Below are 12864 nucleotides of genomic sequence, written 5' to 3' on the forward strand. Positions count from 1 at the left end.
TCTGGGCCAAGTTAGGATGATAGTCTAGTTTTCCCAGTTTACTGTACAGTACCACTCATGTAGAAAGAGTACATTTTTTTTTTTTTTTCTTACCCTTATGAAGAATGATGTTTGCTGTATAAACATCCTGAATCAGAAATTTTATATTATTATAAATACCAAAAATACTGTACTAAGGATAAATATTGCCCATACACAAGTGCTTGTACCTAGTGATGTGGTTGGTAAGTGTGCTGGACTCCAAATCAAAATGCACCAAGTTCAAGCTTGCTGTGTGTCACACTGTTGGTGTGGGGGAGGTTGGGTCTTACCTATATGTTTAGCCCAAGTCCACTATAGTAAAAGACCCACAAGGGTTCAAAGCTTGGGATGAAGGACCGTGGAACAGTGCTATGTCTGTGCATTTATGCATGAAAGCCTCTTTAGGCAGAACTGCAGCTGGTGGTTGATGGTTCCTAAAAACCAATGCTATGTCTGTGAGGCTTGGTAGTGTCAGTGCTCTTTAGGATTTTATACTACAGGCCAGAAACTTGTCTGTAGAGCTGCACCCTCTTACCCACCATTTCAGACTTGTCATAAATCAGTGTAATACTTATTAATAAATATGAACATAGTGTGTGACAGAAATCACCACTTTGGTAATAGGAGTAAAATTTCTGTTGCTAAATAAAGGGTGACTGATAGGATGAGGTGTGAATATAGGGACAAGTTGACTGGTGCAAAGTATAACTTAAGAGTGTATATTTTACTATACATCAGAATGTTTTGTATGGTAAGGGATGTGATACTTGTTCTGAGGGGTGTATGATGGAGACTGTTATTCAGTTACCAGAACCATATAAATAAAAGAGGGGGGAGGGATCTGTACTGTAATGCAATATATACTGACATGACATTTGTCTACGTACTGGCTGTATTATTTTCCTAAACAGGGATAGATGGTGTAATTTTAAGTGACTCGGTTTTCTTTCTTCCCTCTTTCTTATCCATATTTTCTCTCTCTCATGCTTTGTCTATAAAGGCTCCAACATGCTTGCATGTGATGGCCTTATTCACTCAATGGCAGCGCTCCTCTCTGCTTGATCTCTGGCAGTCTCTCTATTCAGTCTCTAAACATGAGGTCACACTTTACGACCTCGTCCTGTCTTTCAGTCTACCTCTTGCAACTCCACCCTCAACATTCACACCTCTCACCCTCTGCACCCAGCTGCCATCCTCTCCATATGCCCAAACCATCTCAATCTACCCCTCCTCCTCCTCCTCACAGCACTTACACATTCAAGTCCCCTCCTTCCTCACAACTCTTCACTTGCAGTTCCAACCCCCTCCCAGGCCTGTCATTCAAGGACTCGCTACACAACATAACATACAAGTGAATGTTGAGGTATAATAAGCAGAATACACCCAGACCCCGATATCCGGCAGTGTTGAGTACCAGTGGGCATGCTCGGTCAGCGAATATGTTGGATATTGATGCAATTTTCCCCATAAGATACTGAAGAAACGTCAAAGATGCATTCCAGACCCAAACCCAAACTCTCATATACCTTACTCAATCAAGAGAGACTGACACAAACACCACAGGTGTTGTTATCCTCATAAACAATACTATTTCTAAAAAATGGCACATCAAACATCACATGCAGGAGGGTAGGCTGGTGGCACGTGTGGTGTTGAAAGGCTTCAGGGGGCAACTAAACAGCCAGGCAGGCAGCTGGCAGTATGCCAAGTGGGGGTTGGGGGACAGGGAAAGAGACAAGATAGCCAACCTGCTCTACTACCTCTCCCCCCAAGTCTCACTCACTCTGTCACTCACTCACCACTCTAACTCAATCATTCACCATTCACACACATGGGATACAAGCAGGGGTGGGGAAGGGCAAGGGGACATGGAGGGATATATGCATGGCAGTGGTGGGGGATAGAGGAAGAAGAAAAAGAAGACAGGGGATGGAAGGAGGAAGGGAGGACCGGGAGAGCTTTGTTTCAAACCTAGGGAGAGGTGGAGTGTCGGACTGGAGAGACGAGGTGTCGGACTAGCAAGATGACGGACATTCAAACTGTTCGGATTGTGGGAATGTTCCCGTTTCTTGTGCTCGATCTAGTGAAGTGCCGGTTATAAATGTGCCCCCCCCCCCTTTTTTTTTAAGTGTCCGACTCTGGGCAAAGGCTCAGAGCCTATTTCTTGGGGGCAGTGGCCTATCCCAAGGCCCAGTAGTCCTCCTACACCTCCACATGTCACCACTTCGGCGCTAACACCCACCGTCCATATTGAATACATGCTAGGGCTGTCTCATACAGGACTGGTGTACTGGTATTAGCAGGGGTACTTTTACGACATGTCGGCGGGTCATCTGGCAGATCAGGAAAGTCTGCTTTTATTTTAGGAAATTCAAATCCTTAAACTGTTCCCTGCCCCAGCCGGGATTCGATCCTGGGTCCATTAGGACTGCAAGCCGCCTCTCTACCGATTCAGCCACTGCCTCCCCCAAAATAACAAGGTATGGGTGTAAACAGCTTACAAAGAGGCACTATGAAACCTATGCCAAAGACTACGAGGCTGAGGTGTACATACAGTACCAGGATAAAGATATAACAATCATCCAGCACTAGGCAGCAGAAACCAAGTGGCAACAAGGCAAAATTTAAACAAACTACGTCCGTTTTACTTGAACCTGACTAAAAATTGCCACCTCTCACTTTTGACTGTGAAGCGCCAACAACAGATTAACACCAGCATACGATGTCACAATAAATTAACACTAGTTAATGATGCTAGTCATAAGGCAGTGGTAAGGAAAAGATGGATAGTATCACCTTTTTCCGTCACTGAGCAACGTAAAATAAGCTGCAACATAACAAATCTGGACTGTTATTGTGAAAAGGGTATAATTTTGCTGAACGAATTTATTGCGCTCCAATCGGACTGAGCCGGTGAAGGTTTATGTCCAAGGAATGATTGGGGTTTATTGCTCATGTAATGCCACTCAGGGATGAGTGAGGCTGGTCACTCTCATCTTAAATGTCGGGTCCAACTGCTTAGCCACGGGCTCCTACACTCCTCATATGGCAATGTAGGACTGGATGATCGATGGATGGATGGATTTAAAAAGTAAATATAAAAGAACACTAAATGACCCAGGGGGAAAAAAATGCAATAAAAGTAATGATATGGAAGCAAGAAGATGGACATGGCCAAGGAGAGACATGAGAGTACCAATAAACAGAATGACAATGAATAGACCTTGGGAGAAAAAGTAAAAGATATAAACAACACTAAATGAGATGGACTAATGGCATAAATTATAAAGAAGAAAGAGGATGGACATAAAAGCAAATAAGACATAACCCAAAAGGATCCTGTAAAAAAATATGTGAAGATATGAAAACACTGTACAGTATAACAGGTTAAAGGCATGAGTAAATAAACCTAGATGCTGAACACTACATCAAGTGAGTGGATGCACGCTGCCACCACCTATAAATAAAAGAGATAGTAAAATAATAAATAAAGGGAAAAAAAGAAGATGAACATGATCAAGAAAGGACACAAGTTGAGCAACATGAAAGAGAGAGAAATGTCCAAGAATAAAGGTATGACAGAGAATAGCTGAGAGACAGAAACAGAAAAGCATGACTATAGTCGCGGCACGTGACTGAGGTTGTTATTATCGTGCTCTGGCAACCTACCATTCAAAAGCGCGTCTGATTTCGTGTATAATACGAGACGCATGTGATTCGTGTATAATACGTTCGTGTATAATATATTTGTGCATAATAATATGATTCGTGTATAACATGACATGAAATCGGACGCACGTTTGAATGGTAGGTTGCCAGGGTACGATAATGACAACCTCAGAGTCGTGCACCGCGACTATACCACCAACTATTACGCATCTACCTCCCTCTCCTATAATACTGGATAGGTCTTACTACTCTCTACTACTATCTACCCATCTTCCTCTCCTATACTGTTTTGGATAGGTTTACTACTACACTACCATATACTATTATGTATCTACCCCTCCTTCATGGTCTTCTATTAGCCTACTACTTCATGTACTACCATTTACAAGCACCATTATGTATCGACCTCTTCCTTATTATATTGGATTACTACATACTGTACTACCTTCTACTACTATCACCCACCTACTGTTGCCTATCACCCACCTTCTACTACTGTCCATCATCCACCTTCTACTATTGCCCATCATCCACCTTCTACTACTGTCCATCATCCACCTTCTACTACTGTCCATCATCCACCTTCTACTATTGCCCATCACCTACTTTCTACTATTGCCCATCACCTACTTTCTACTATTGCCCATCATCCACCTTGTACTATTGCCCATCATCCACCTTGTACTATTGCCCATCATCCACCTTGTACTATTGCCTACCATCCACCTTCTACTATTGCCCATCACCCACCTACTATTGCCCGTCATCTATCTTGTACTATTGCCCATCATCCACCTTCTACTCTGTACTATTGCCCATCATCCACCTTCTACTACTGTACTATTGCCTATCATCCACCTTCTACTATTGCCTATCATCCACCTTCTACTACTGCCCATTATGCCCATCAACCACCTTCTTCTATCACCTACCTTATACTATTCCCCGGCTACCATCCACTCATTTAATGCGCCACCAGAACAGTAGAGACCATGGGTAACATTCTCAGCCCTGACACTGTAGATGGAAATGACAAAAGGGGATGGCCAGTAGGGTACATATCAGACACAATCCTAAAGCATCCAATAAACAATTTTAAAAAGCATGAAACCTATCTATCTATTGCCAGACGCCTTAATCCCATAAGGGGTGGCCACAAACAAATCGCCTCCACATCGCCCTGTCCCTCGCCATTTCCTTGCCCTGCTCCCAGCTCACACCCCCCTCTCTCATATACCTCTCCACTCCATCATAAAGCCTGAAATCACTAACTTGAATAGGTTTAAAGCATAATAAATAAACTAAGATACTGAATACATTGTTTTGAGATGCAAGTCCCAATCATTCCTTAGATGTAAACCCCTGGAGAGAGAGAGAGAGAGAGAGAGAGAGAGAGAGAGAGAGAGAGAGAGAGAGAGAGAGAGAGAGAGAAAATACAGTACTATAATTATGAGGAACAAGACCCAATCATTCCTTAAATGTAAACCCCTGGAGAGTGAGAGAGATTACATAACAACATGCTATTGCTTCTCATATGATTATTACCAGACACTGTACCTATAATGGGAACCTTGCTTATAACTGGCTTGTTCAGTGTCACCAGAAGAGCACTACACTGTGTGAGTGGATGGAAAGCAACACCCCCTCCACCATTTTTTTTTTTTTTTTTTTAACAAACAAGGAATAGATTAGAAAAAAATTACTTCAATGGGTATTGTATTTATAGTTACTTTTATAAACAAAATACAGTATATATTTTGACTGTGAAAAAATGCCACTTGTTATTCCTATATGAACATGTTTTGCTGCTAAATTCAGTGGAAAGTCATCTGTCATAATACAGTAAAGTTGTTGCTGTGACCCAAGTTTAGCTGATGTGTGAACCTGGTGGACTGCAGGCTTAAGCTGCCCCTTGTCCTGCAGTCCATCACTCTTACTAGGGTCAGGGAACTATTGTGGGCCATTTGCATATCCAGGCAGTTGAGCTGAATGTTTATATCAGTGCCACCACATGAAGGCATGGCCCAAGAAAAATGATAATTCAAAACACTGCAGTAAAGGTTTATGTATTTTATGTATAACTCCTCTCAAGGTATACAGGGTACGTAAATATGACCACTTTTATATTATTCTAACTTTTGTCTATGGGTCTAATTCTACTTGATTTTGCAGATATTGTTACGCCTCTTCTTTAGTACTTTATCCTGCAGATTACACCTCAATATTTTGTCTCATTTGTAAGGGCTCCAACAATCCAGCATGCATCAGCCTTGGTCACTTTTTTGTAATAGTTAGTGCAAATTACGCTGATACTGCAGAAGGACAATTGGCACAGAAGAGAATATTAAGGTGCAATATACTAAACAATTAAGGAAGAGGTGGTATGAAGGCTCCCACGTACACCACCCTGAACATGAATATGAGGTTGTATGTGGATGGCGCAGCACAAGTGTCAGAACAAAAACTATGAAGGCGTGAGTGAGGACATTCATGGCTGTGAGGCAAAGTCAGGATTCCAGGGCGTGAATGGTCTGTGAATGTTAACTGGGCAAACTTTTGATACTTTACTATTATTATTTTTTATTATTACTGTTTTTCACCCCCCTCCCCTCTCTTCTCTCTCTTGATCCTACCTTACCCTGATCTTAGGTGGTGAAGGTAAGAATGATGGATGATGATGATGATGATGATGATGATGACGACGACGACAACGATGACAATGATGATGGTGGAGGTGGTGGTGGTGACTACTACTCCACAGGCTTGCCTTCCACTCCTGTCTGCCTTTCCAAATTCCCTAGCCATACACATCCCATTAAAACAACAGAAAACTGGACTATGATGATGACTCTACACTGAATTTTAGCATAAATGTTTAACTTGTCCCTACAAAAAAAATGCACAGAAATAAATACAATAATAACACTGCATAATATAAAAATAGGCATTAAATGTACACCAATAAAAGGACAAGGACTAAATAAACTGTACTGTACACATGAAAAAAACAAGACAACATAGAGGTGTACAATAAAGGACAGCGGTATACATGTAGCCACATGAACCCAGTGGACCGCAGGCTGAGTTCCCCTCCTAGAGCAATCCACAATCCTCCTTTAGGGGGATAGGAAAGTTGCTGTGGGATGTTGGTATAATCAGGTTGTTGGGCCACCTAGTTAAAGCAACTTCACCACATGAAGGCCTCTCTCTCTTCTACCTGCTTCCTCTGTACTTCCTGACCTACATATTCAACTGAGTCTCCTGATAGTGAAAGAATTAATACAGGCTACAGGATACTACAAAATGTGTAAGTGTAGATGTGTATACCTGTGAGGTGGGTGTCAGGATTCCGGTGCCTTGAGTGGTGAGTGAGTGTAGCCTACTTAACTGGGCAGACTCTTGCTAGCTCTCCTCCTTTTTCTTGCTCTCTGGACCCAACCTCACCACATCCTTAGGTGGGTAAAGAAACCTAGATGATAACTGACTGACTGACTGATTGATGATGACAGTGATAATGATACCTAATGTATTTAACTCATCTCTCTAGGCTGAATAACATCTGAGGGTAACAAGAATATCAAAACTACATCCTAGGGTTTAAAGTACCGATTCTCACTGCTAGGGAGTCATTTTACATTCCCTCTAACATCAGATAAATCCTTGGGGGGGGGGGTCAAAAAGCTTAAAAATTCTCCTTACTATGAACACACATAGTACAGCTGATCAAAAAAGTATGATCACCCTAATATTCAGATCCTAAAGTTCTCCAAGTATAAAAAAAAATAAAAAATAAATATAAATATAATCGGTGCAAACTTCACACAAAACTAAGACACTAGATGATGGCTACTGCAAAATCCACGATGATTCTTCCCATTTTTAATATAACGCCGTTTACTCTAAACTGGCTGCTTTATATTTCCTGAGAGAGAGAGAGAGAGAATGAATGGTGAAATATCATGGGTTAGGATATTATCAGTCTCCTGTGCGTAATACATTAGTCAGATCAACTGTACTGGTATCATGGGGTCTTGCTGAAGGTTCTGTACCAACTGGCATTATGAATATCACACCTTAACACCACGAAATACCTTTCTAAAATTATAAATCCTAATCTAACAATTTTATTCTCCTCTGAGGATATCTCTTAGTGAAAGTATTACCCTATTCTGCTACTTTGCCTCTTCTGTGCATAAAATCCTAATCTACACTAACGATGAGATTCACAATGCTTCAACTGTAAATTTCAAGGTAACGTATCTTGAGCTGTATCTGTTGTGGAAAGCACGACACTGGATATGATGTTGAGAATGATGACCATGATGATGATGACGATGATGATAATGATGGAATGTGTGTAAATTAGTAAAGAGTATAATATGAAATGTGCTGTCAGTGTTGGCTTTGAATCCTTCGAGCTTTCTAACACAACTGTCATCAAATTTGCATCCATGTGGAATGCACTCACACACTCCAAGGGATTCAGTGCAGATAATTTATAAAGCAGATTCCCTCACACTGAATAAAATTATACAGTTTAAGCAAGTGTGTGAAAATTTCTTTGCTGAATAAAATTATAGTTTAGGCAAAAATTATGTAAAAATTCCTTCTCACTAAATTAAATTATATAGCTTATGCACAAATGACTTAAAAAAATAAAAATATACAAAATGTTAAAGTGTAGTAAAACGTTTTTGGCGAGGATAGTCGACCAATCTTTGTATCACAGTAAACCTAACTCACACAACCCAACAGTCACTCTGGGCTGTTATGACACTGCTATGGCCATCACAGCTAGGATCTCCAGTGTGGAATGAGATGGTACTTTAACACCTGCTTGTGGTGATGCTGTTATGTTCAATCCACTGTAACCCACCTTTTGTGGTACGTATAGCTAACTGATCATATTTATTACTCTGCTATACCCTTTTTACTCTAACTTGGCCCAAAACTGCCATCTCTCCATCTTGAAGGCAGATTCGTAACAACTGATTAACACTAGAATATTCTGTAGTCAAAAAGAAATGCTGTGGAGAGGATGTACAGCCACAGTAATGTCTTGTTCTGCCAGTGACCTACAGGAAATATGCTGCAAAAGGACAAAATTTTGAGCCAAGTTAAGGTGAAATGGGTACATGATATCTGTTGTTTGAGAGGGACCCTATTACATGTTGGCAATGATCTTATTAGCAACTCCTGTTATACACACATCCCTCACTTCCTCCCTAGTCCCTGTGAGGAGGATGGTGCACTGTTGGACATCAGCAGGAATACAAAGTTAATTTTGTCTTCAGGCTGATGGACTTTAAAAATACCACACTATACTCTTTTCACTTTAACTTCACCTAAAACTGGCATCTCTCAATCATGATGCCGAGTTTTAACAACAGATTAACACTAGAAACAAGCACTAGTTATGAAGAGGTGCCATCGAAATGATGCTGAGTTGCAGCATTGTCTTTTTCTGTCGCTGAGCTACATAAAATACTCTGCAAAAGGATGAAAATGTGGGCCAAGTTAAGGTGAAAAGAGTATCCGTCCACAATGAAGTAAACTGCAGTCCTAACTGTACCACTCTGTCATGGCCATTTCAGTCAAACTCTCAGGAAACGGAATGTGATGGTAGCAGGTGAGAGACATCCTGCTGAATCCAGACTGAAGTAGCCGCCAACCCTAAGTCACTGTCATGGCCACTTCTACTAAGCTCTCACGATGGCAACCACCGAAGAATACCACGCTGTATTCACATACTCCAACTGCAGTTAACACCACAATAAATGCCAACTTTGTCATGGTCACTTTACTGTGTTTCTCGGCAAGTGGATTTATTCAGTAGTGAGTAAAATATATCCCACTACATTTCCACACTATGTAGAACCAATGTTATGTCACTCCATCACAACTGCTCCACTCCAGCTCTCAGTGCCTGGCACGAGTCCACTCAATGTAACACATAAATTAGATAGCCACACACTAAGTGGCAACCAACCCTAGAAGTCACTTTGTCACGGCCACTTTACTCAAGCTTTTTAAGATGCTGAATGTGAAAGTAGCAAGTAAAGAAAAAAAGTATCCCTCTCTGTCTGGCCACTAACAATGGCCTCTAATTGTCCCTTTATACTGGCCACTTCCTTTAGGCTCTCCTGCAAAGTCCCCATGGCAGATTACCAACCCACCCTGGAAGACACTCACAATTCACCTGAGCTCTCGGGGTTGGGATGGGATGGCGGCCACTGAAATAAATTCTGCCAAGGAATATACTCATGAGAGGTATTGAAGGTTTTGTATTACCTCTTCCTTAGCAATCTATTTTGCATGTAATACCTGAATGTTCTCCTGCATGACAATGATACAACTTGAAGTTGATTCCCTTTAACTTGGCAGAGATTTTTGTCCCTTTGCAGCCTACTGCCTGTAGCTCAACACCAGAATATGTTACTATGTCTTTGTACTCTTCCCGCAACACTTCACCATGGCTAGCACTATATTCTAGTGTTTATCTCTTGCGACAGCTCAGCAGTCACAATGGAAAGACGACAATTTTAAGCCGGGTTGAAGTGAATACAGAGTACATTTCTTATATACACAACATACAAGGGAATGTTCAGGTGTACTATGCAAAATAAATACTGTAACTAAGAAAACGGTGTGAAGAGACCTGTAATGCCACCTATATTAAAGCTATGTCTCATGTGTCACTGAGACTGGAGGATGGAGTAGAAGTGGGAGTCCTTGTCCGAGAGCAGCTCTGAGGGCCGGCCACACTCCATCACCTCACCTTCACTCATCACAACAATCCTGGAAGGCATAATTAACAGATAGGATGCCTGTAATGTACTTATTTATGAAGACTCCAACATGTTTGCATATGTTAGCTTTTGCTACCTAATGGCAGCCCTCCTTACTGCTCCATCTCCAGGAGCCTAGCTATTCAGTCCCTGTCTCCAGTCACATTTTATGACCTTGTCCCTAGTCTTTTCAGCCTGCCTCTGACGACTCCACCCTCAACGTTCATACCTCTTGCCCTCCACACCCAGCTGTCATCCTCCATCCTCTCTACATGCCCAAATCATCTCTATCTACCCCTTCTCATCACATCCTCCCATCCTTCCTCTCAACTTTTCAATCACAGCTCTAGCAAAAACACAAGACTAGGCCGACTGGAAAAACTTTTAACACAGGAGTATATGGCAAGGGTTTGGCATCTGTTTTTGCCCAGTGAAGTTACAGTCACTGGACTGACTCTAACTGACAGGTAAAAAGAAATGCATGTGGGGATGTTTATTCTTGTGATACAGAGTCAGGATTCTCGGGGCTTTAACAGGGAGTGATCACTACTTTTAAGCTATTCACACACCTGTCACAATTTTGTACACTGGAACTCTTGCTGCACCTCCATGGCAGACAATACTATGGCTCTACATCATTTTCATAGCACTTCTTTATGACTTGCATCATATTCTAGGGTTAAACTATTATTAAAACGAAGCATTTAATGTGAAATCTTAGCCAAGTTAACGTGAAAAGAATATACCATATGTTATCCACACACCTGTCACAATCACGTACGGTGTGGACCCTGTGTGCTATGATGATGAGGGTCTTGTTCCTGAAGGCACTGCGGATGGTCTGCTGGATCTGCTCGTCTGTGCGGTGGTCCAGCTGGGAGGTGCCTTCGTCTATGCACACAATCTGTGGACAAAGGCCACCTTACACCATCATCATCCCAACCTCTTTCCCAATCTACAAGTAACGCTGGGGAGGGGGAGAGAGTGGGAATGTTTGGACTCTGAATCTGTGACTGTGTAACATGATTCACTGTACTTACTTTCTGGCACTGAGTATCTACAAAGACTATGAGGGATGGTGCTGGAGAGGAATGCCTCCACATGGTGGTTGCACAGCTGCCCAGTTTTATGCAACTCAATGTTATTCTTCCATCTAGGTGAACCCAACAGTTTAATATGGCTAAAAATACTGGTAGACTGTGACAAAGCCTATATCCACCAACCTTAGTGCGACACAGGAGGGCCCGGGCAAGGCAGAACAGCTGCCTCTCCCCTGCTGACATGGTTCTGCCACCCTCGTCAATCTTTGCCTCCAAGCCGCCCAGTGAGTGTACAAGGGGTACCAGGTGACAGGACTCCAGTGCCTGCCACACCTGGCTGTCTACACTCTCACCACGTGGGTCCAGGTTCTCTCTCACTGTACCACTGAACAGGAACGTGTCCTGGGTCACAATTGCCATGCTGGACCTGGGACGAGCAAAAATGAGATGAAAGAAGAAAAGAGAAGATAGAAGGCAGGAAAAGAATGATGAGGACTGGAAAAGAGGGGAGAGGAGAGGAAAATGATCAGGAAATGAGAAGAGGAGCTACACAGACAAACTCGATCACCATAAGGGTTCATCTTCTTTTGTACCATGCCACGGAACAGGAATATATTCTGCATTACAATGGCCATGCTGTATCTGAGGAGAGAGAGAGAGTGAGTCCACACACATCAATTGGGTTCAAGTTTTCTCTCACTGTGCCACTGAACAGGAATGTGTTTTACAATGGCCAAGCCTGACCTAGGATACAGATGAAGCAATTTGAGACAAGTGAGCTGGGGGGAGGGCAGTCAAATGGTGGGTAAGAGAGCAATTTGGAGGCGTTTTGTCGGCAGCCACCTTTTGCGGGATTAGGGCTTCGGGCTATAGATAGATAGATAAATATATAGATTGTAAACACCTGGTTGTCTACTAGCCTGATGCAGCATTTGGGGCTTCTTAGTTTCGATATGCATGAAATTCAAAGTCTGGATCCTTCATCAAGTTTCTGAAGTTTGGAAAATATAAATCTATCTATCTATCTATAGCCTGACACCCTAATCCCGCAAAGGGTGGCCTGCAGACAAAACACCTTCAAGTAACTCTGTCACCCACCATTTGACTGCCCTCCCCCAACTCACTCCCCTCTCCCTCATACGTCTCTCAACTCCATCCCTCCACCTCATCCTCAGTCTTCCCACCCCCTCCACATCACCTACATACCCCTCTTAGTCAGTCTTTCATCCTCCATTCTCTCCACATGTCCAAACCACCTCAGTGTAAATAAATCAATATAAATAAAACAAAATAAACATGCAAGCACACACATAACTGAATTTTCGAAGTCAATACACACATAAGAG

General features: G+C 42.2%; 1 protein-coding gene across 1 annotated transcript in view; it reads right to left on the reverse strand.

Moving 5' to 3' along the window:
• Nucleotides 1-10299: 10299 nt before the first annotated feature.
• LOC145400709 (ATP-binding cassette sub-family C member 10) overlaps nucleotides 10300-12864 on the reverse strand; it is a 43194-nt gene continuing 40629 nt past the window's right edge. Inside the window, exons 26-28 of the mRNA XM_080273145.1 lie at nucleotides 11702-11945; nucleotides 11243-11382; nucleotides 10300-10488 (exon numbers count right to left, since the gene is read on the reverse strand). Coding sequence (XP_080129271.1) covers nucleotides 10386-10488; nucleotides 11243-11382; nucleotides 11702-11945 — 487 coding nt within the window. The 3' untranslated portion in view covers nucleotides 10300-10385. The remainder of the gene's footprint in view (nucleotides 10489-11242; nucleotides 11383-11701; nucleotides 11946-12864) is intronic.

Source organism: Coenobita brevimanus, chromosome 53 (genome assembly GCF_032717465.1).
Source record: "Coenobita brevimanus isolate Jiangsu-jjx chromosome 53, ASM3271746v2, whole genome shotgun sequence".
Taxonomy (NCBI): Eukaryota; Metazoa; Arthropoda; class Malacostraca; order Decapoda; family Coenobitidae; genus Coenobita; species Coenobita brevimanus.